The 25,187-nt window shown below is 37.1% G+C and overlaps 1 protein-coding gene across 1 annotated transcript; it reads left to right on the top strand.

Moving 5' to 3' along the window:
* The first annotated feature begins 837 nt into the window (after positions 1–837).
* On the top strand, positions 838–24,670 carry cemip2 (cell migration inducing hyaluronidase 2). Its single transcript, XM_043239737.1, has 24 exons — positions 838–1,037; positions 3,291–3,639; positions 4,387–4,527; positions 5,153–5,720; positions 9,650–9,819; positions 9,909–10,097; positions 11,579–11,748; positions 12,312–12,524; positions 12,614–12,819; positions 13,671–13,740; positions 14,278–14,406; positions 15,018–15,106; positions 15,721–15,852; positions 15,964–15,999; positions 16,298–16,453; positions 16,539–16,716; positions 18,137–18,352; positions 20,071–20,282; positions 20,398–20,580; positions 21,588–21,816; positions 22,014–22,115; positions 22,341–22,486; positions 23,475–23,581; positions 23,693–24,670. The coding sequence occupies exons 4-24, from the start codon at positions 5,335–5,337 to the stop codon at positions 23,899–23,901; spliced, it is 3,528 nt and encodes a 1,175-aa protein (XP_043095672.1). The 5' UTR covers positions 838–1,037; positions 3,291–3,639; positions 4,387–4,527; positions 5,153–5,334; the 3' UTR covers positions 23,902–24,670.
* The last annotated feature ends 517 nt before the right edge of the window (positions 24,671–25,187 follow it).

Here is a 25,187-nt window from a genome sequence, read left to right as displayed (position 1 = left end):
ATTTGTTCAATAAAAAGTAAAATATTTACATTTTTTAAATTCAAAGACTTGATGACTGCCTCATCAAGCTGTACTAACTGATACCATTTTTTAATTGATCACTAATAATCGCAAACGACTATGATTGGTCAATTCTTGCCAGCGTTGATTAAAAAAAGCAAGGAAATTCACTTCCGCGAATCGACTCTTTTAAACAGTTCTTCACAACGGAATGATTCCGTGATTCTTTACGTCAGAACGTGATTACGTAATAACGTAGTCCATGGCATAGTACTTGCTAAAGCTGCCAAAAACATAGACATATTGATATTTAATATGGGTTTTTAGATGTCATTCAGATTTAATTTATACGCGTATTTAAACTAACAATATTAAACTTGTTTTTTTATTTCTCGGCATGCTATGTTTTTAGCATAATTTACTAAAATTGCTATTAATACCAACTGTTTCAATAAATATTACTGCTAGCTACATGCCACACACACACCACCTTCAATCTTCCGTTCTCTGCTCACTTCTCGGTTTCATTTTGGGCGCCCAAACCATGTCAGTTTCCGTCTGATTTGTCACGCGGTTCATTTAAAGATCCGACTCACAAGAACGATTCGTTCACGAACCGGACACCGCTAGACAAAAGTAGCACTTTGCAAGACCCCCTAAGCGCTTCTTCAGCAGCTGGTCTTACTGTATGCGACCATAAGCTTCACAATAAATTAAATTCATAGTTTCAAAAGCCGGTAAGCCCCTCCCACCAGAGAACACCCTTTTATGCCACTGAATCTTCCACGCTTTTTTTGTTCTATGACGCTCCCTCATCCTCAGTACACGCCTCTAATTTCACTTCCTCCGCGAGCCGCGCCTGGGACGGGGCTGGCTGACTTCAGCCCAGGAAAGAAAACACCATGTAAAAGACGATTAAAACGCATTTAGTGCGGTCTCCCCTGTCAAATAGCTCCCCGAGTTGAGTGCGGCTCTCTACGGTTGATAGAGAAAATAGCGGACGAGCCAAGCAAGTGATAGTGAAAAGAGATCGAAAGGTAAGAGATCTCCACCTCTGTCTCCTTGTATAGAGACCCCCGGTTTAGACCGCTACTGTAGGAAGGTCTTTCAGCGGGTTTTCGGTCGTGCGTTGAGCGTTTAAGGCATCTTTTTGGAAGATCCGAGTCATGACTGGATGGAGGAATGAAGTTACGCATGCATCTGAAGTTGATGAAACTTTGTGTCATTGTGCAAACTTTAGAGGGGGGCGATGTAGCCAACAAGTTTTTATTGAAACAGTTTAGATATATTTTTTTTTTCTGAGCAATTAAAAAACACTGAAATGCTGCATTTAAATTTAAACATGGTCAGCGAAAAGTATTTGTATTCTTATATATTAAAAAAAAAAAGTAAACCAGTCTTCCAACCTCAGATTTGCCTTTAAACACTTGTCAGCTGGTCAGGCTGGGAGAACAACTGGCTGGCCATCCAAGCTGGAACTGGTTAAAGACCATCTTATTCAGCTTTTAACAAGGTATCTGCGTGCATACACATCTTCCATCTTCTGTTTCTTCTTTTGCAATGTAGGTCATGACAAGAAAGTGACTTTATTTTGCTAATTAAGTTTTCGTGTCAGTCTAAACTTTCCCCAAATGATCATCTGAACATGTTTGAATTATTTTCAGACTTACAGTTACTTCTACTTTCCACAGTAGACTACGCATTCACTCTGGCTGACCGCAGATAAGGCCTTCTGTAAGCTTCTGTCCATAGGCTGCCATTGTCCACTCACCCCCCCCCTAGAGCAGGGAGATTCATTGCTCATCCCCCTTTAAAATGTGATTTCATTTGTTCAGGGGAGAAAATCAGTTTGAAAAGAGGGGGATGGGACACATTAAAGCACGGGTATTGATTATATCCCAAAAGAAGGGGGTGGTGAAGTTCCCCCTGGTTACAGTGTTTGCTGTGCCCCTGCTTTTATGGCTGAAGAGCTGCAGACGGCCAGATCAGGAATTTGGTGATAGTGCAATCTTTGTGTTGATCAAAAGAAATTTAGTAGAATAGTATAATAGTAAATGAGCTACGGTTGTCTGGGTCAGTGTGGTCGTCCTATTCTCCTTTAAGGATTAGACAAGTTTTTGTGCGATTGATATTTGTCTTGAAGAATCAATCTCGAGTTTATTAAAGCATTAGTAACCGTTTGGTACTACTGAAGCCTAATTGTTGTTTTGACACTCTGTTAGGAACTTTTAAGTCACTTTGATTGCTTATTAAGGAATTTGGCTGAGGTGGTTATTGGTAAGCAAATATTTGTGTGACAGGCTTTTATGGGCAGAGTTTCTTGCCTGTTGTTTTGTGGCACGGAGGGGCCACGGGTTGAACGACTGAGAACTTTTTTTTTTTTCTCGTAATTGGTGCCATGTGTTTTGTAAATAACTCGAAAACGTGAAAACCCGCAGAAAGCTTGCACTTCAAAGTACTTTGTCATGCCACTATGAAATTGAGACACAATCGAAACGAAGTCTGAAGAGTTTTATGCCAGTTCGGTTGGCCCACAGCTTGATGCTGTTTAAGGTGGTGTAGTGTAGTTTTGTAATGTCAAACATTTTTTCATATTTCATATTTTTTTAGTTTTTCGTATTTCAATTTTTCTAAAACAGCTTTTGCATACTCTCTCATTGAAAAGCTTAGGCTGTTTAGTCTTTAAAGAAATTGCTACTTTAATTCAGCAAGTATGCATTAAATCAATAAAAAGTAATACATTTCAATAAATTCTCTTATTTGAACTTCCTTTAAATCAAGTGATTAAAGATCTAGCATATTACGGTGATTTCTGAATAATAATATGAGGTAACACTTTATTTCAATAGTCCACTTTAGACATTCTACTAAAAGTGAGTAACTTTGCAACTACATGTCATCTAGCAGTCATTGGAGCATTATTAGATTGTTCCAAGTATAGCAGCTTGTATTATGTATTAATAAATTTTGCAATTATATGTCAGTTTATTCTATTAACCCTAAATCTGTCTACTCTGAGAGTTAGCATACATGTAGTTGTGAATGAATGAGAATAAGTAGTTACAAAATTACTTACAGATATTTTTTTTTTACTATATCTTAAAATATAGTAAAATAGAAAAAGCTGTTATTTAAAAAAAAAATTATAATAATATTTCAGAATGTTATAGCGCTTCGTTTTTTAATTAAATAAATGAGGCCCCGCACCCTTCAAAAACATTAAATACAGACCCCAAACATTTGAATGATATTGTTTTATCTTTTATGTTTTGTTTTTTTTCCCCTCACAGGACGTGGCGGACAGTTATACCATGCAGGTGAATGATGGCCCCAGCAGTCACCCCATTTTTGTGGCTCCTGTCAATGGAAATGCTCAGCGGTCGTCAGGATATATTCCAGGCAGGATTGTTCCAGTTCGTTCTCCACCCCCAGCTAAGTCTCCTCCACCGCCCCGCTGAAGCCCCGGTCCCGCCCCTGCACGACCTTTGGCTTTTAATCTGTCAGAGGATGAGAGCAGAAGGGAACTTGCCCAAAACCAGCAGAGGAAGAACACTTATATTTGTGTTGGAGTTTTCTTCAGTGTTTTTCTACTGGTTCTAATAGTCGTCCTGAGTCTTGCCTCTAAAGATGTGTTGGATGGTAAGACACGATCGCCTTGAATGTGTGACAAATACACTATCATTCAAAAAAAAGGCTTATATGCTCACCAAGGCAGCATTTGTTTCATTAAAATGCTGTAAAGATGGTGTATTTTTAAATATTATTAGTTTAACTGGTAAATTTATTCCTGCACTGTTAAAGCTGAATTTTCAGTAGTCATTACTCCAGTCTTCAGTATCACTCAGTCTTTTAAAAAACATTTGCTCTGCTATATATATATAATTTTATTTTATTTTTTTGCAAAATAGAAGTTACAGACAAGTCAGTAATTTGCATTCTTAGTCATAATTTTCCCGCAAAGTAAATTTATGGAAAGAAAACTTCACATTTAATGTTTATTATTACTAAATTATTATTTATAGCAAAACAAATAGCAAAATACATGGATATAAAATACAATTTTACGGTTACACCTATTAGTTATTTATTAGCATGCATATTACTAGAAAATTAGCCATTTATTAGTTGTAATTAATCGCATGTTAAGGCCTGATTCTACATGACTTTATTCTACATCCCTAATATTTCCTAATACCTAAACTTGACATCTACCTAACTATTAATAGAAAAGTCAAAAGGGAAAAGTCGTAGTTAATAGTTAAAAAAGTGTTACCTGTTGTAAAGTGTTGCCGAAATGAAAACCGTATTGTTGATCCTTGTTGTCTGCATCAAAACTGAACTCAACCATCTTGTACTCAGACTCTTTCCTTTCACTTCTTTTTGTAGAGAACTGCCCTCATCACAACCCTGTGCTGCGCTCCTGGAAACCTGGCCATGATCTCAAAAAGGTGGTGGTGGTACGCAGTGGTGAGCATTATCGTCTAGATTCATCTGCTACCCTGTACTCTATCACTATCCAGGCGGGAGGTAAGATCGTTTGTGCAATGTGTACAAAATACCTTTGCAAAACGCTTTTTATTTTTTGTACATGTCTGTATAACGCTAGTAAAAAAGGAATAAATCTACGATGCATTTATTTCATACTAAGTATAGTTTAAATGTATTAACATGTTTATTGACACATAGCTCAAGACTTATTGATATAAGAATTTTGATTAAACTTTATTTGGAGAACCACTCGTGCACAATGCGCATTTCTTAATATTAAACCCGAAATGTGTTTTAATGTCACTGTTGATGAAAATTGTATGATCTTTGAATATTTTTGCCAAATGTTTCAAGTGAACCTGAAGTATACTTGCAATAGCTCCACTTTAGCACAAACAAATATACTGTACTTCAGTATATCTTTAGTTGAACTTAAGGACTACTTCCACACAGTTAACAAGTACAAAATTAATTGTTCTAATTGAACAGATTTTAAGTATACCAATTTAGTATGCTAAAAGTACAAATGCCTCTACGTGAATATGTATTTATAGTATACTTAACATTAAAAAAAATTGTTTATTTATTTTTCACTAGGGAAAGGTTAGAATTTTTATTTGGATTTTAGGTCTCATCTTTGCCAATGTCATTCATTTTATTACAGGCTCAGTTGTCTTTGCCGATGATCTAAAAGGCTCCAAAAATATTACACTACGAACACGCCACATTTTGATAGAAAATGGTGGCGCTCTCCATATCGGTGGTCCAAAATGCCGCTATCGCTCCCTGGCTACCATCACCTTGGTCGGCCGATCGGATGAAACCGCCGTGACTGAGGTTCCCGGGATGGGCCGTAAGTTCTTGGGCGTGAATGGCGGAGGAACTCTGGAGCTCCACGGGTCAGAGAGACTGTCCTGGACCTTCCTCACTCGCACTATACCCGCTACTGGTTTGGCTTACGGCGACCATGCCTTCCAGAAGAACTTCAGCCGTGGAATTAACTTGAGGGTGGTTGATCAGGACACGGCGGAGGTGGTGTGTAACGAGCGTTTCGACACGCACGATTCTTACAATGACAGTGAGAGGCTTAGTCAGCTGCTGAAGTCTCTGCCTGCGGGACGCATCGTCGCGCTGGCCACCGGAGATTCTGCAGTTAAGAGCCTGACGTTGGAGACCAAAAAAACCATCCAGAATATTCTAGGCAGCAACCATGTCAATAATCTCAAATACAGGTGAATATCCCAGTTTGGTCAGGCTGGTCTCTTGGCTGGTTTTGGAGAGGGTTTGTGCACTTTACTTCTGTTTAAGTTTGGAGACCAGCCTAAACCAGCTTTTTTTATTTTAACCAGGGACAGGGATATAGGGATGCCATAAACTCTTTGAGAGATACCCTATAAAGTGCTTCAAATGCCATTGAATCTCTGGAGGGATGGAAGCAGGAAAGCAGCTTTTTTCCAGTCTGATGTGTTTGCTTTGATAATGTTGAGCACAGCTTTGAAGTTAGTGTGATTTAGATCAAAAAGTGTCCTGTTGTTCCATAAACCATATCCCAATTCCGACTCACCCAGCTATTGAATCCCGGAGGCAGCGTGCATTGTGCAGATATTATTATTCTCATTCATGCAGTCTTGCAATCTGTTTGGATGACTGCAGCACACTTAAAGATGAAGGAATGTCTTATTCGTTATAAAATTTATTGGCAAACAATGTGGCATGCTACACTTCGTATTATCAAACAATACTGTTAAACAGTATGTCATGCATTTGGACACTTTCTGGTTTTGAGTCAAGTCAATTCAGAAAAAATTATGCCAATTGGTTTATTCGATGTTATTTTTGCATTTATTTTCATGTCGGCTAATCCAATTGCATTCACACAGGCCATTCTACATCTAGCACATTAATATTAACAAGAAATTTAAAGCAAATATAAAAGTTCTTATTCATTCAGTTGGCATGTTGACTTTTGCCAGTATATGTATGAGCAGTCAAATATAAGCAAACTGTTAGTAGCTAATAGTCCTTAGCACTCTTGGGCTTAACCTAACTGGTTGGTTGTTTCACAGAAGTATAAAAGCTGCCCAGTGTTTCACATTGCAGTATTTTGAAGGAAACCCCAGTGAAAGGTTAAATGGGCATATTTCCAGGATTTGTTTTAAAAGTGCTGACGTGTGCATCTGTCTATATCTCAATGCAAGGATTTTTAAAGAGATCAAAGCCAGAAGAACCAGGTGTTGAGTCTCTTCTAGTTACATAGCAGATAGAAAAGTATAGATTCAGTGAAGGATGTAGTTTAATGCCTTGCAGCTGAATATATTATGCAAAGCATTTAGTGTCAAATATAGAAATATCCTTCAGACATAAAGCTTACTTTTACGGTCTACTTCAAAGGTACTTCTGTGTAACATTCTCTTACTACTTCTAGAAATGTGGAAAATACTTTTCAATGTTTAACGTTCAAGCTGCAGACTGTGTCTCTAGACAGATTAGCCTGGTCAAAGGAAGGCATTAAAACTCAGTTTTCTGTGTTCTATTACATAACTGGAACTCCAAGGTAAAGAAAAATGTATCATGAGGAAATATTAGCTGTCCGCTGACTACTGACTTTGTGCTATTGCAGTTATGTGGTTTTCGGTGTAGGTAGGGCAGGATTTGCACCCGTTACCAGTCAAATTCACCGCTGATGAAAACATGCAAACTTGGCTCCTTTTTGCAAAACAACAGAACGGTCTGGCACAATCTAGCTGAAAACTTGCGCAACACAAACCATCCTGTCCAAGTCTAACCCCCTGCTCCCCATAGTTACTCCTGAGGGGGTGCGTTGGAGCTCACATATTTTGATATAAATCAATTGATAAAGCCTTTTTTCGGATGGTGATAAATCTACCATATGAGCTCTGCCAATCACAGGCTAAGAGGTAGGTTAATTGCTAAGAGTTGAAGTATGAAAGAAAGTTGCTTATTGTAAAGTTTGTTTGTGTTATTAAGAGAGCACTTAACATCAGATTGCCTGATTAACATCAATAAGCCCAATGGCATAATTCTGCATGTTCTTAATTAAACAAGCTGTTGTCTTTATAATGGCGTTTTTAGTATATTTTATAAATTGGCCTTATTTTATATTAGAGTACATTTTTTTTATTTTGCAAATTTAAATTTATTTAACGTGATCATCATATTTTGTAGCATCAAAAGAGTTAAATAACAAAACAAAAAAGGCCTTTGTGCCTTCAGAGTCACTAATAAGATCCCTGGTGTGTCTGTATCTGTGCTGAAGAAAGAGTTTGTTGCGCTATTGTGGAAAATTTCCACAAATTTCATGCATGTTCTGACAACGTGGAATCATGGAAGTGATTGCTGCCTGTTTTTTTTAACATTGGAAAAACTTTCCGTTATTATGAAACAAAGATTTAGTGCCACACAAAGAATATGGAAAGGCTATTGTTTGAAATGTTAATAGTGCAGGAAATATTGTGACGATTCTTCTTTAATGATATTAGATATTGTCTTTGAGAGAAGGGAATTGCCAGGAACAAGATGGAAAAAGACATATTCAGACATAACGGTTATTCTGAGAGATGATGTAATCTTGCCTTTTTGGCTGATAAAAGATGAAAACGCGAAAGCTAAAACAACAATAAAAGTGTAGTTTCTGGCCTTCATAGACCTCACAGCAGCTACGTTATTGCTCTCAATGTGGGTAGTTGGTCACTCTGTTTATCCACAAAACTTTTATTAACTTGTTGTAAACTGCAGTGAACCATGCTCCTTAATGGGAGAGAGTTCAATGAGACACTATTTTCCAAACCTCTTGAGGGTTTCGTGTTTGAGGCTTGGCCTTTAGAGCTCATATGCATCAGTTTAACAAATAGCATTTCTGACCTAGTTGCTGTGAAGAAATAACTGCATCATGGTGGAAGTATTAATGCTACTACAGAAGCTGACGAGTATTTCCAGAGCCTGTTGTCCATAATAGTTTTATTTTTTGCCATTTTTTTTTTTTACCCCATTTTCCCCACTCATTTTAGTTCCATCCTTTCCAAAGCTGAATTGTAGCATATAGGGAGAAAGGAAGTAGAATTTGATATATTCTGTGAGGGGAATCCTTTATGAATTAATTAGGTAAAAAAGGTCAAGACATTTATTATCCTACGTTTTTCATTTTTTTTGAAGGCATAGTTACATTGTCACTTATTATTTTATTATTTGACACTCTCATGTCGTTTCAAACCCAGACTTCCTTAGACCACAAAAAGACATGTTCAGTAGAGTGTTCAAACTGCTCTTGTTAATCCCTATCAAAGTGAATGGTGACCAGGGATTGTTCAGTACCAAAAATGATGAAAGGCGTCATTAAAGTGGTCTGAATGCATATTACATTAATGCATATTCAGAGTCTTCTAATACGACAGCTTTATGTGAGGAACATACTGAAATTTAAGGATAGTTCACCCAAAAATCTTGACTTTTACAGAATGACTTTGTTCTGTGGAATATAAAATAAATTTTTTTTAAAGATTATTCTATGTGTGGACAGAGAAAACCCAGACATTTCTAAGAATTTATTAATTTTTTCTTTGCAGAAGAAATAAAGTCATTCTGGTTTGGAACGACAAGTCTCTTTAAATTGAATCATACAGTGATGACATTGAGGATGAGTACATTTTTGAACCCTTGAACACTGTGAATATTCAGATGGTGTTCTTTTATTAGAAGCAATGATGTTTTTTTGAACAATTCCACATTTTGGTTTATATTATCATCATAGACTGATGACACAAATTCAATTCTCTTCAAATGTGCTCTTTTCAGTGTACTAATGGGCTGACTAGAAAAATAATAGGATGCATGGATTCAATTAGACATTCTCATTCATCCTTGACAGTGTTTGCCTTTTTCACCCAAAAGATTTGGCTGCTCTTCCATTAAATTATGTGCAATAACTTCCACTTGGAAGTGCATTGACAAGTCTTAATGGAAAAGCCATTTATCCTAATTTGGAATTTAAGTCTTATCATAGTTGTGATTGATTTTAGCCAGTTTATATGCTTGAAAATACACCATTCCTCCAAATCTGCATCACATGTTTTCTCTTACCTGTGTTTGTCCATTAATGGCCTTTTTAATAGCTTTTTCTCTCCATCCTTTATCTCTATTTTAGACAGGCATGGGCCTTGGTCGCAGTAATTGGCGGAGGAAATGGTTCTTGCACGGAAGACGTACGAGAACATGAGAACCATGACACTGGTGGCAAGGCGCTCGCTCGCAAAGAGTTTGTCACGGTGGATGGTGTTGGTTTTACCGTTACTGCTTACAGCGAGTGGAAAAATGGTACGTCTTTTAAAGCATAGCGTAATATCTAGAGTGCTGAATAAGAAAACCTGTTTAAAACCTACAATGGTTTTTGTTCTACCATAAAGGTTACCCGACAACAGGCTTCCAGGTGGATGCAGTGGATAAAGTGGTTCTGAACCTGATGGATGACGTTAGCAGCTGGAAAGCGGGCGATCGGATTGTGGTTGCCAGCACTGATTACTCCATGCATCAGGCAGAGGAATTTACCCTGCTTTCATGTCCCCACTGTAACCGGAAACAGGTTCAAATTCAAGGTGAGGTGAACAGCATGCATTTCCTTGCTGGTTTCTTTTGGTGATACAGTGTATCTGTCCCAAATCTTGCTGAGAATTTGTAACGTTCAAGTAACGACAGCGTCATTGAGTTTGAGGCAGGAAAAGGGTGAGGACTGTTTACCAGAATCACATAAACAAAATGTCATTTCTGGGCAGAGGCCAGCAGAGGCTATATAGATAATTTCACCATCATGTGCTCCACCCTGTTAAAAACATGTACAGTAATTGCTTTCCAGCGCTAATGTCCCAGCTGGTCTTTATTGAGTGTAGGAATTTGGACACTTAAAGGGTTAGTTCACCCAAAAATTCTGTAATTAATTACGCACCCTCATGTCATTCCAAACTAGCAGGACCTTTGTTTATCCTTAGAAAACAGATATAAAGATGTTTGATGAAATCCGAGAGCTTTCTGACCCTCCATAGACGGCAATAGAACAACCACGTTCAAGGACCAGAAAGTTAGTAAATCTTACAGTTAGTATACAGTGGTCCATGTGACATTAGTGGTTCAACCGTAATGTTATGAAGCTACGAGAATACTTTTTGTGCACAAAGAATACAATGTTGAAGACTGACACAGAGAAAATGAAATTGTTGAATAAAGTCATTATTTTGTTTTTTTTGCATACAAAAAGTATTGTTGGAGCTTTATAACATTATGGTTGAACCAGTGATTTCACATGGCTTTTTTAACTATATCCTTACTATCTTTTTTGGTTTTTGAACATGACCAGTTGCTGTCTATGCAGGGTCAGAAATTAAAGACAGAATTTATGTTTCTGGGTAACCTATCCCTTTAAGTGATACAAATGTCTTATTTTTGTAGATACTGTAAATGTATTTTATCATGAATTTAATGTGTCCTTTCTAATTAAAAGCCTTAATTTATTTTCAAAAAAAAAAAAAAAAAAGCTTACTGACCCTTACGTTTAAATGGTATTTTATATCTTTAAAATACATGTCACTTGAATTGCTTTAAAATTACACTAAAATATCATTCATGCATTATTAAGTATCCAATATATAATATATTCATTATTCCCAGTACATATGTTAATTTCTTGGAGAATTGGAAATGTCTGCAATATATGGCCTTCATTAAAAGGATGTAGTTTAAATGTCACCGTGTGCATTGTGTCCTGTTGGCAAAGCTTTTGCCAGGCCTTTTTCCCTCCGGAAGGATACTGTGCGCACTCTGGGTGTGTGTAAAGGGCAGGTTGCTTTCCTTCCTGGATCCATTTTTTTTTCTTTTTTACTTTTTCTTTTTAAGTTTATCTGCTATTTTTTTCCAGTTCTTCCTAAATTCACCTTCTTAATTCATCTCATTAGGTTCCAAAAAATATTTAAACAGAAATTGTATTTATTTTCGTTGGAGCTGGTTTCATTATTTCAGGTAAATGTCATAAAGTCTGATATTAGTCTTTGAGCTCTATGGTGTGTTATGTGTTTGAATGTCTCAGGAAAGCCTCAGTTCACTCACGTGGGAGAGATACTGGACGGTGTGGACATGCGTGCAGAGGTGGCTCTCCTCTCAAGGAATATCCTCATTCACGGAGAAATGGAAAACTCCTGCTATGGAAAAAACTGGTGCCAGTACTTCAGCTATGACACCTTCGGGGGACACATCAAGGTCTGTTTAAAACTGTGTATGTGGTTGTGTGTTTATTTAACACTAAGCTGCCTCGTGCTGTCATGTGGAGAAGGCTGTTGTATGTTGGGGTTTGCACCAGATAATTGACCACGGCTCCTTTTTTAAATGGAAGGAACTAAAAGCATAATCTTACGTTTGCTTGTTTTTTTTGGCAGTAGAATGAAAAACCACAACACAAGTAGCACTTATACGACTTGCTCATTTTTTACTAGTTGACAGGTCGGTTTTTACATTATGTTAATGACCAACCATATGTTATGCAGCAGTATTTACTGTTTTTTGTTAGTGGAGAAAATGTCATTATTGTAATTGTAATATATATATATATATATATATATATATATATATATATATATATATATATATATATATATATATATATATATATATATATATATATATATATTTTCTATACATTTGTTTCATTATATTTGATTATGTTATATTTATGATTATAATACATTTTTTAGTTTTGTATTATTAGATAGATAGATAATATTTGTTGGCCATTATTTATTTGTTGGGTTTTTGATCTTGTTCAGATTTTGGGGAACTTCTCGTCGGTCCACTTGTCTCAGGTGGAGCTGAAACATATGGGTCAGCAGCAGGAGAGAGGCAGATATCCTGTGAACTTTCATAGGTGTGGAGATGTTGACCAGCGTGGGGGATACAGTGACCCAACATATCTAAACTCCCTCTCCATCCATCACTCCTTCTCCCGATGCGTTGGCATACATGCCACCAATGGCCTGCTGGTGAGCGAAATATATATATCACCAATAATTCATTTCTATACATTGATCTTCTCATTTTTATTCACCGTGATTTTTTCCTTTTTTTATAGGTTAGGGACACTGTTGGCTATGTTACTCTGGGACATTGTTTTTTCCTGGAGGACGGGATTGAACAAAGGAACATATTTTTCCATAACCTTGGCTTGTTGACCAAGCCAGGGACCATTCTCCCCACCGATCGCAATGATAGCATGTGCACAGAAATTACAGACAGGGTATACAAAGGATATGTGCCATCTCCTGCTAACGAGTGCAAGTAAGATACCATAAACTCTCAAATATGTATTTAATATTGCTGGATAGACATGTAACATTAACTGAGGCCAATGTTAATGTTTCTTGAAGCCTCTCAGCTTGAAATTGTGCATTCTGTTATCTGAAAGTCTCATGATGTTTGTTCTGTTCCGCTTAACTGACCTTGACAGTGTGATCTCCTGTTTGGTCAAATAACAGGAGAAAGAACAGAGCTCTCATTTCCTGAGACTCAGCGATAATCTTTTTCTGTTATACGAGCAATAAAACGCCCGGCGTACCAGGCGTAGGATAGCCGAGGAGGTGCTGTTTTTAAAAGGATAATAAATGTTTTGGGAGCGTGTGCGTGTTTGAGTATAGAGCTTTAGATGTTCAGGATGAAGATAGATGATGGAATATGCTTCAGAGTTGTTGATCTGATCAAAAAGTGAGGTAATGCAGTGGTCAGTGTAGTAGACCGTTGCACAGGGTTATTACTTATTTATTTATTTATTTTTAAATTCTCTCTCTCTCTTTACAGACATCTTTGCTAGATTTTTTTACCTAAATAATTTCAAAATATTTCTTTATTTTAATTTCATTAATAATTTTGGAATTATTTATTAGCATTTTTACTAAGTTTTACTTGAGCTTTTGTTTTGAGGCCGTTTTCCCATGCAGAATAAAAAACCCCTGTATCTTCTTTACTAATCATGCACTAAAATGCTGCTGTACAATAATCAATAGTAGACATGAGTATGTATATATATATATATATATATATAAATATAGAAATGTATATTCTATATGTATGCATGGTTTAATTCATATTAATATCACACATTTACAAGTCCCTGTATGACCTGTGTATTCTAGGGCAGTATCTACATTTTGGATCGCACACCCCAATAATCATTTGATCAGTAACTCAGCAGCTGGATCACAGGTATGCATAATCCTTAATATAGCCAAATGAATAATTTTCACTATGCTCTGTAATGAACAGCGTTTCGTTTGTATATTAACATAGACTGACTATTCTGTGTCTTATTCTAATTGAATTTGTGATCTTTGAAATGATGCCCACAGCTCTGAGATATTGATGAGAACATCAAGGCGGTTATGTAATCACAGATAGCATCTCCTCATTCCAGTCCTTTTTATTAAAGATCTATTTGCCAATATAAATCACTTCGGTCTGGTGGTATTGACTTGCTTTGTTTTGTTTGTTTGAGCTTTTGTATATAAAAGGATGTACCACCCACTCTTTTTAATGAAAGAAAACGTCTCATGAAGTCAAGCAGACCAGGCTAAGAAAGTTTCAATCTTCTTTCTGTGATAGAAAATGCGATCCAAGAATAGATATAGTTCACAACACTTTCCACTAGTCCAAAAAATGCATTTGTACCATCAGATAAATGTTGAGGAGATGTACTATATTTATGAAAATATCTGATTTTCCCTTGTTTCTTTCCTCTCTCAGGATGCAGGAATTTGGTACGTTTTCCACAATTCTTCTACAGGTGATTCTCATGGACTGATTCCAGAGACGAAAGCTGAGCTCACGCCTCTGGGCGTCTTCTTTAACAACCGCGTTCATTCCAACTTTAAGGTAATCAAATGCCTCATCTATGACTCTAAAGCCAAATTCACAAACCAGTGAGAAACGCAGACCTTCAAATAATAATAACAATGCTTCAGGATAATTAAACTTTGATTTATGAATGCATTCCGCATCATTTTTTGAAAATTATCTTCAGATGATTTATCACACAATATCAATGCTAATGCTATTTCTCCATCTTCATTTAATACCCAGCTCACTCGTAAAAGTGCGGTTCATAAATCATTTGGGATTTGCAGCATTTTATTAAATGTGGCTTCAGGAAAGACTCATGCAATCAATTACAAATTCAGGTTTTTATTACACATGCAAGGCATCTTCGTTCTTTTTCTGAAATGCCTGATTGTTCAGTGTCCCGCACAATGTGCTTGTGTGACGCAGCGCTCACACATACATTTTTTTTATACAATAGCTCTCTGTTATCCCCTTGTTTATGTTGGCCTGCTCGAGCTGTGTGCTTAGTGTCATGACTCGTGACTGTCCAGGTGCAGAGAAACTACAGGCTACACTTTCACTGGCTCTGTATTGCTCAAATGATACCAGACACTGAACATACAGTTTCAAAGTGAAGAGTGATTGCTTCTTTCTTCCTGTGTCAGGCTGGCCTATTTATCGATAGAAAAGTCAAGAGCACCAACTCCACTGCGACGGACCCGCGTGAATACCTCTGTCTGGACAACAGCGCTAGGTGAGTGAACATAGTGAGGGTTTCTTTGTGTCCAGGGTCAGTTGATTCAGCTTATAAAGAAAACAGATTGAGTTTCTCCACTAGTCAGGGGGATCTGGAGTTCCCGTCTTAAGCCACACACCACACTATAAATATACTGTGGCAGAGTGTTTGTGTGTGTGTGTGTGTGTGTGTGTGTATATATATATATATATATATATATATAGTAGGTAGTAGGTGTATGTTAGTAGGTGTATGTTTCTCCTTGTTTATTTCAGATATTGTGACTCTATTCTGTTATAAATGTACATATTGTTACCCTCATGTCATTCTAAAACTTGTTGAACATAAAAAGTCACTGGAAGAGTTGTTGGTCCCTATTGATTTCAATTGGTTTTTCAAAATTCTTTCAAATATCTGTTGATCAAAAAAAACAACTTGCCATCAAACTATCATTGTGTTCAACATAAAGAAGAAGCTTACACAGGTTTGGAACAACATGAGGGCGAGAAAATGATGACAGAATTCAAATTTTTGGGTAAACTGGTCCTTTAACATTGTTGCTTGGCCAAGCAGCACTTACATTTTTTTCAGAAAAAAGATTGAGTTTCTCATTGGTGACATTTCTTTCTCAGGTTCAGGCCTCATGAGAACTCTGACACAAGCAGGCCGCGGGTGGCCGCACTCATTGACACTCTCATCTCCTTTAAAAACAATGATCTGGGGGCCTGGATCCGCGGAGGTGACATCATTATACGAAACTCAGGGTAGGGTTCAAAACCTCTCAATTGTAGACCTGTTAAAAATCTCAAAACTTAAAAGAAGCATATTGCATAAATAAAATAGCAACTAGCAATCTTCTGATTATTACCTGATAGGTTTGCAGACAACGGTGTGGGACTGTCATTTGCAAGGTACCTTGTCATTTTTCTGTTTGCATGCGTATGAGCATTATAAACAGCATTGAACATATTAAATTTATAGTCATAGTGTTTGTATGTGAGTGCATGCAGGATTGTTCTTGCTCTCTCTGTGTTTGACTGGCTGCAGGCATGGTAATTTAAGGAACATTATTGCTATTTTTTTGCTAAAACAGTCACAGGCAAATGTGTGCAAGTGTGTGAATTTGTCTGTGCTAGTGTTTTACATCAACCACCTAAGGCAAGCAGTTAATAAAACAGTGTTTCCCTCCACTCCTCTTTCTCACTGCAGTGATGGCAGCTACCCTAAAGATGAGGGCTCCAGTCAGGAGGTCTCTCAGTCTCTGTTTGTTGGTGAGAGCAGGAACCGTGGCACCAACGGAGGGCAAAATAAATACTGGGGGGTTGGTGGAGTAGATGGAAAGATGAGAACTCTACCAAGAAACAAGTATGTGAGAGAAAAAAATAACGGGAGATTGGTATTAATAAAATACAAATTCTTTAGATGCTTAATACACTCTGTTCTTTGTCAGGACATTTCCTATCCGAGGTTTTCAGATAAATGATGGTCCAGTGAGAATTTTAGACAGCACGTTTCGGGCCTTCAGTCCCACGACAGAGCGCTTCACCACGGCTGTGGGATTCAGCCTGAAAAACATTTGGCAGCTGACACCCAGAAATAACCTGTTGTCTCTCACCTTCCAGCCTAGTGTGAGTTCACATACACACTGTTCAAATGCTCAATGACACAACTGTACTGTTAACCCACCTAACTCATGGCCATACAAGTTACTCAGTTTAACTGCTTCTGTGATTAGATATTCAGTACTACTACAGATGCATAAAAACAGTGAACAATGTTTCTAATTTTTTACATTATTTACAACATTATTTCAGTCACATTTATTACTCACTGATTTTATTTTAGAATTTTTGTATATAATTTAATTCTTCTTTTAGCAACCATTCGTCATTTGGTTTTCACTCTAATTTTCTCAGTGCTCATAGTTTCTGTTTATTAATTTTAGTAATTTTTTGGGGACTGTCCAAATTGTTAATGTTTGATTTAATGTAGATCACAAAAAAAAGCTAAGAAAAATTTGATATTCAAAAATGAAGTGGAAAATAACACAACTCATTGTGGTACCACAAAACAACATCAAAATCTTATTCACTCACTTTGGGGTACATGAATAGGAAAACTCTTCTACTGAATAGTTGACAAATGAGTCCCTAAATTACTGATATTAGACATCCAGACATTTTAACACTGACCTGGCTGACCATTAAATAAACATGTTAAATATTCCAGCGAGATTAGTTCCTTAAGTTAGTGTGCTAACCAGGTTTATTACCATTAAATCAAACAGCAATATCAATAATAATAATAAAAATAAAATACTACTTCCTGATTAAATAAAATATTAAAAAACTTGCACTAACAAACTAAAATGTATAAGAAGTAAAAATGAATAAGAACTATATGACAAAATGACAAAAATGCACAACACAATTCCTACAACTCTGACTGAAATAAAATTACTTTTAAAAATTTACTTCTAAAATACTGGTATTTAATTAAATTTTAAAGTATAAATTTAGAGATTACAAGGGACAAAATAGGGGGGAAATGAACAGTTAAATGACATTTTTACCTGTAATTATTATCATTATAATTCTTTTTTTATGACAGGGTTTGTCAGAATCAACTGTGGACTAATTACAGGGACTGGCCACCCTGGGGCAACATGAACATAATTACATTGCTTAAGGTCATAGAGACCATTTCTTTAGAAACTCCCAGATCTCCCAGATAACACCACCCAGGCTGTCTAGTCTGTAATAAGGGTTATTTATCTTAAGTGTTACTAATGCTTGTACTTATTGCTTGTTTCTCAGTGAGAGAGACGACACATCTGGTTTTTCTCTGTTGATTGATCACCATCTGCTCTGGTGCTGAGCAATTTAATATTAAGACCCTGTTCTGATATTAAACGTATGTTAAAAAGTGCCCTTGGAAAGGTCTTTATGTGGTCATATATTCACTTTTGTCTAAATGGTACATTCTGCATCTGTCCGATTGTTTGCATTACCATGTCTCATAACCAGTAATTCTCTTTTAAACATCCAGGTGACTCTAAGGGCATTTTTTGGACGCCCAGGGGAGTGGTTTGAACAGAATGATCTGGATGGTGATAAAAATTCCATCTTTCATGACTTGGATGGTTCGATCAGCAGTTACCCAGATACGTATGTGGCGAGGGCCGACAACTTCCTGATCCGCCACCCTCAATGTGTGGATGTTCCTCATTGGAATGGGGTTGTGTGCAGTGGCAAGTACTCTCAGGTAAAGAAATGGGCGTTTCTTGCTCCTTTCGCATTTTCAATGTTAATGTGCAAATATGCAAATGCACCACTGTTCAAAAACTGTGGTGTGTTGTTTGTAGTTTGTTGGTACTTAGGAAACATGTTATATTTACATAGCTGTTTCTCTAAATAATAATGCTATAGCCAGTAATTCTACCCTGAAATGTGCATTTCTTTGTTTGTTTTTTTTAGTACCCATTTTAACTGCTAGCTGTTAATCTCAGATACTGTACCTCAATCAATCAATCATTTTTATTTATATAGCGCTTTTAACAACACAGGTTGCATCAAAGCACTGTACAGTATAATGACAGGGATATATAGTGACGAGAGTGACCAATTTCTTATTAAATGCAGAGACGGTCTCTGTAGTCAATTCAACGATAGTCACTAGAAGTTAAGTGTCCCCAACCAAGCAAGCCAGAGGCGACAGCGGCAAGGAAACAAAACCCCATGCATATAGAATGGAGAAAAAAAAACCTTGGGAGAAACCAGACTCAGTTGGGGTCAGTTCTCCTCTGACCGGACGCCCAGCACTTAACCTCCAGTTCAATTTTAAACGCAGCTGTGTCAGGTAGTGTAAATGAGTGTGTGTGCGTGTGCGTGTGTGCATCAGGAACGGGCGCATCTAGGTTTTCTGGTCTCTGATGAACATAATCTCTGGGTGCTGATCCACCATCTAGTCTGGATACAAACTGTGAAAACAGATTGAGAAAGAAACAGGACTAATATTAGCGTAGATGCCATTCTTTTACGATGTCACAAGTACATCGTATTTTAGGAGTAGTGTTCCCGGTTCCAGCAAATCTAAGTAATGCAGCCTAAAAATCCTTTAACGGATTTGAATAATAAAAGGTGTGTTGGTGTGTTATGTGTAGGCTAAGTTAAAAAGATGTGTCTTTAATCTAGATTTAAACTGGCAGAGTGTGTCTGCTTCCCGAACAGAGTTAGGGAGATTGTTCCAGAGTTTAGGTGCTAGATAGGAAAATGATCTGCCGCCCGCAGTTGATTTTGATATTCTAGGTATTATCAAATGGCCAGAGTTTTGAGAACGCAGCGGACGTGCAGGACTATAATGTGATAAGAGCTCGCTCAAGTATTGAGGAGCTAAACCATTCAGGGCTTTATAGGTAATTAATAGGATTTTAAAATCTATTCGATGTTTGATAGGGAGCCAGTGCAGTGTTGACAGAACTGTCAACCTCTATGCTTTTGGTAGAAGCTTCAACAAGGATGAGTTTATGTAATGATAAATATAGCTAAAAGTATTAGTTTGAAAGTTTTTACAATTTAACATAAATGTTTCGTTGACAATTTTTCAAAATATATAATTTACAGCCTGACCTGTTCCGACCAGTTTTGAGTAGTCATTAATCCAGTCTTTTAATGCCCTTCAGAAATTATTCTAATAATAATTCTAATTTGCAGCTGAAGAAATATTTATTATTATTGCTGTTAAAACAGTGTGTGTTGTGCTTTCTTAATTTTGGTACAACAAACCTTGATACATTTTTAATATGAATAGAATGCTCAAAATATAACAGCATTATCTAAACTGTCTTTGCTCTTATTCAGTTAACAATTTAATGCCTCTGTGCTGAATAAAAATGTTAAATTCACAGAATTTTTGTTTTTTACTGTTACGAAACTGTATAACTATTTTTACTTTTTAAACAATGTTACTTATGTTCTCCATAGGTGTATATACAGACGCAGGGCGCATCTAATCTGAGCCTGTCTATCAGTAGAGATGAATACCCTGATAAGCCCATGGTTCTCAGAGGCATCAGAAGCCAGACAGCTCCTTCTCAGCAGTACCAACCTGTACTGATGATGGGCAAGAGCTACACTGTGCACCGGAACGGACCTGCATCCAGAGAAACAGTCCTGTCGCTTATTAATTTTGACCAGTACGTTAAAGGAGGAATGTGGTCTCCTATATCTAAACAAAACATTAGTTACTGAACTATATTACCATGAAATTTTGCCTTAGTAATCGCTCATATTGTGATCATCGTGTTGCAGGGGTGATTGGGCTCTTTTCGGCTTCTGCTACCCCAGTGAAACAGTGTTCCAGATCACATCAGACATCTACAACAAGCAGAACAACAGCTTTGATGGCATTGAAGACTATGGCCCTGTGTCGTCTATTTCAGACCTAGAGAAACGACAGCAGGAGAGGAAGTACTTTTTCGACAAATCTGTTGGGTAGGAAAAAATCTATTTGAATGTTATCAACATATTGATTTCAGAACAAAGCTGTAAGAAATCTAATAGTAGGCCTATGCATTTTAGCTCATTTTAATTCATTTAAATAATCAATATCCCTCTTAATGTAATATTACAATTAAAAAAAAAACTATTAAAAACTATCTGTTGCATTTAGACATCACAGCGTTATAATATAAAGTATTCATTTTCAGATCTGCTAAAGATTTAAATGTTAATTAATAATCATTAGATGGGGTAGAGGTGCTCATTGTCACATGATTCTTCATAAATCATTCTGATATGCTGATTTGTTGCTCAAGAAACCTTTTTAATTATCACGCCCCTGGGCGGTTTTAGGATTTTGGCTTAGCACTAAGATACAAAGATACAAATTACTTAAATAAACAGTATTTTACTGTGTTTATGAAAACTCTTTTACAATTACCTATTAAAGTTACAGAAGTTACTGAATGATTCTCAAGTTTTTCTTATTTCTTTTGCCTTGTTTTTCTTTGATGAACATCATTAGCCAAATATAAGAAATGCACCCATCCAATATTTTCTTAACGATTACTTACTGCGTTTGCAGTGTGTGAGACCGATGAATGAGTGAGAATGATAAACTTTCTTGAAGTAGCACTGGCCTGATCCTTCAGAGAACTTTTAGGTTTTAGGAGGGCTGAATCGAAAAAATAGGGGTCTAGAACCGCCCTAATCACGCCATTTAATGTCACAATCGTGCTCTTTCAGGCTCAAACATTTAGGGCAATGTTTTGATGGTGACACATTGTTTACACTTCAACCCATGAATGGCTTAGTTATAGTTGTCTCCACAAATTTTTTTAATGTATACCATTTTATTTGTTCGTTTCATCACAGTGCCTTTGGGTTTTAATTCCTACTTGTCCTACTTCCCTTTAAATTATACTGTCAAATCCAGATAAATTATTGTTTACAGTGCAGCCTGATCAGTCCGGGACAGTAAGCCTGTGTTTAACCTCCAGGTTGTTATGGCTGTACGCACGAGCTCGGCACAGACGAGACGGCCATAGCTACTGCTCGACCGCAGGCTGCGAGAGAGTGAAGATCATCGCCACCGTACATGCCACCCAAAAGACTCAGACCTGCAACTGCACCGCCAATGCCTACCCCAAATACAGAAAGTCTGCCAGCAACATAGTGCCTATGCCAAAGCCGAACACAGAGCCCTGCAGTGCCTGTGGGGCCTCAAGGGTAAGCATGGTCCAAGCTCCATATGAACGGACAGGATCATTTGTGTATCTCTGTTTGAGTGTGGCTGGCTTTGAACTGTGTGCCAGATAGACAGACTGTCCATCTGTCCGAGAGACCTACCTTGCGTTTTTTGGGTAATTGTAACAGGGAGCCATTAAACTGTCAACCCTGAGTGACTTTTATTTTCCTCCCTGCAGTTTGCCTTTTCCAGCGATCCATGGAACAGCTACCTCCAAACTCAGATCAAATCCCTCAGTGTAAAAGAAGAAGAGAGCAATGACACTCAAGCCTTTATCACTGTGAGTGTGATCATTCAAAGCATTCATTTATTCTTTTGAAAATTGTATAAGCTGGTAAAGTGTAAGAATACATGCTCACATTTATTTCTTGAAGTGAAAGTATTTTGCGTTATGTGAGTTACAAGTCACTTTTAATTAGTAAAACACATTTTTCAGGGCTGCCTAATGTTATTGTTGGTACTGTTTTACCATTTTGACCTGTTTTCTATTTTTCCTGTCTTATAGGTGAATGCAGAGAGGTTTGACCTCAAACAGTCAGGGTTCCTCATAGTTACTGTGGACTCATGCTCTGGAAAAGTCACAGAGAGCTCATTGTTTACAACGCTGGACACTAAAATGGAACAGTATTTTAAAACTGGAATTACGAAGAGGTGAGGGATGAGAATTTTTTTTAACTGTTTGTCTAGAGGTTTGGAAAAGTCGGCACTGCAGTAGTTGTCTGGTTCAAGAGGTTGAGAGGTGGCATGAAGTGTTTACTGAGGGAGCTGGTGATAAATGTAAGGTTCTTTTGTTTCTTATTCACCAAATCAGTATATTAGAATGCTTTCTTAAAGGATTGCGATCGAAGACTAATAGTGATGCTGTAAATTCAGCGCACAGGAAGTTGTTTTAAAATGTAATATTTCACAATATTACTGTTCTTACTGAATTTTTGAACATGCAAGCAAGCCCTGGTGAGCATACGAGGCTTAAATAATTAACATTAAAAGATTTTAGCAGCCCCAAACCTTTGAACAGTATCATATTTTTGCTGTTTTAATAGACCTTTTATTTTTAAATGGGCCATGAAGTGCTTATTTATATTATTTTGTGCTTTTCTCTGAAATTCACTCATAATGTCATCAAGATTCATCACAATGTAGAAGTAATAGGATACTTTCCTGATCTGTCCTGTTTTGACCCCCCTAATCAAAGCGCCCTGGATCATTGTATACTTTGAAGTAAACACCCATCTTTCTTACTGTGTTGTAGGTTAAAAATGCATAAATACTCCTTAATAACAGACAAAGCAATAGTGACCACATAATAAAAACAGTTAGTCACACTTGTGTAGAGATACATTACTGTTGAATCCAGTGTAGTCGACGTATCATCCTTTAGTTAAAATTCTCTGAAAATCATCTGCCCGTTAGTGCCTTATTTGTAAAAGAATCAACAGAAAAAAGAAGTTAGCAAAGGACCAAGTTCTTTTTTGATTAACAAGAATGTTTTGATTTCTGAAACGCACAGAAAGTTTTTGTAGCACAGTGAACTCTGTCAAACAATCAGGAAAGCTTTGATTTCTCAGTTCATGACCCCTTTAAGGTAAGTGATTTTTATATTTGGCTGTTTAGACTAAATCAAGTTGGTTCTGTGTAGGTCGATAGTTCTTCTTGCAACAAGAGGTCAGCCTGCTGGCATTTCTGGTGCTGCACAATTTCTGGTCCCTTTGGGATTTGCTAAAACACCAGATCTTGAGAAGAAAGGTAAGGCATTTCTAAAACTGAAAACTGCTGTCAGGATCCTTTTTTTTTTTTTTTTTTTTTTTGATGACCATCACACTGGGTTTGCTGATTCTTATGACTGTGTTTTTATAGGCGCCATTGCTTTGTTTGGGTTCCTCGGCCAGGGAGGTCCTTCACCACAGCCATGGTCTGCTCTGTTGGCGTCCCAAGATACCAATGTGCTGGGATTACAGGAAAGGTTCATTCCCCTGTCCCTAGAGGAATACTCTTGTCCACCACAAAAAGACCCTCCCACACGGACGGATCTTGAACTGCTAAGAAAATCTCTTAGCCAAAAGTGAGCCTTTACTAGATGTGAACAAACAACACAACCAGCGAATGAATGTGAACTTATGAACGTAATTTATTTCGGCAAAGGAAAGCGCTAGTGGACTATTACTGAAGTATTTTGTTAAGGGAGTGAATGTATTTGTTTGCTGTTTTGTCCTGCGTGGTTGCATTTTGTCAGAAATGTTACAGCACAAAGCGATGCACTTTTTTTCAGTACAGACCAAACATCTTTATTTCAAAATGGATAACAAAAGGACGAGACAAGCTAGAAGTACATCAAAGAAGTGCAGAAGTACAGCAAATGGTCTCCAACCATCTGCCGGTATAAACCAACTCTCAAACTTTTCTGTTATTTATTCCTCTTGACTTAATGGGACATGCCGATATTTAAATGCATATTTCTGGATTTCACCGCTCCTTGCACATCATTGTGTTTCACCGTTAAGTATTTGACAGTATTCACGTTTCATTTCATGAACTATGAAAGCGAATGGTGACTGAGCCTGTGATGTAACATCCCGTATGAAATGTATTGTCGTTATTGTGATTGGAATGGAAGCCTGAATTGCCTGTATGTGATGTTTTTGATTTGGGTTGAATTGGTTAGGCTGCTTTTTAACCACTGAGTTTTATTGGTAGTCTGAAACCGAGATCACAGTTTTGGAAAGTGGTTCTTTTTAGGTGCAAAAAGGTGTCCTCAGCATATAGGTGTTGTTTCCTCCAGAATTGTTTTCTTTTTTAAAATGCGCTCTTTTTTTTTTTTTTTTTTTTTTTTTTTTTTTTTTTTTTTTACCAGTTACGCTTTTCTGCTGTAATTCGATGCTCTGATTCAGACAAAATATGATTCAGATAAAAAGCTTCTAAAACAGAAATGCGTGTTTGTAAATCATGGGTTGCTACTTGGAGGTAATTATATGACCACTAGGGGTCATGATTGCTTTACAGGTATGTTTAATGGACAGCAACTATTTCTACCAGTGTCTTCTGATCCAGGACATCGAGCTTGCTGCCATAACAAGAACGAGATTACCTATCATATCAGAGGCAGGGTAAAATATAAAGTTAGAGCTCATTAGTCACGTGGGCTTAAACCACACACAACACCAAATTTGACTTTCTTAGCTTCTCCATCTTTCTTTTAAAAGATTCTATATTTATGTTACACGACAGTGTTAAATTCCTTTATTTAAATGTCTTAGAAATGATGTACTGAATCGCTAGTTTACCGACTCTCTGTGGCTTCATTTGACACAATGTGTTGAAATAATATAGATACGACTGTGTTTTGTTACTAAAA

The sequence above is a fragment of the Puntigrus tetrazona genome, chromosome 5 (assembly GCF_018831695.1).
Source record: "Puntigrus tetrazona isolate hp1 chromosome 5, ASM1883169v1, whole genome shotgun sequence".
NCBI classification, from domain to species: Eukaryota; Metazoa; Chordata; class Actinopteri; order Cypriniformes; family Cyprinidae; genus Puntigrus; species Puntigrus tetrazona.
This window is presented reverse-complemented; position numbering and strand designations above follow the sequence as displayed.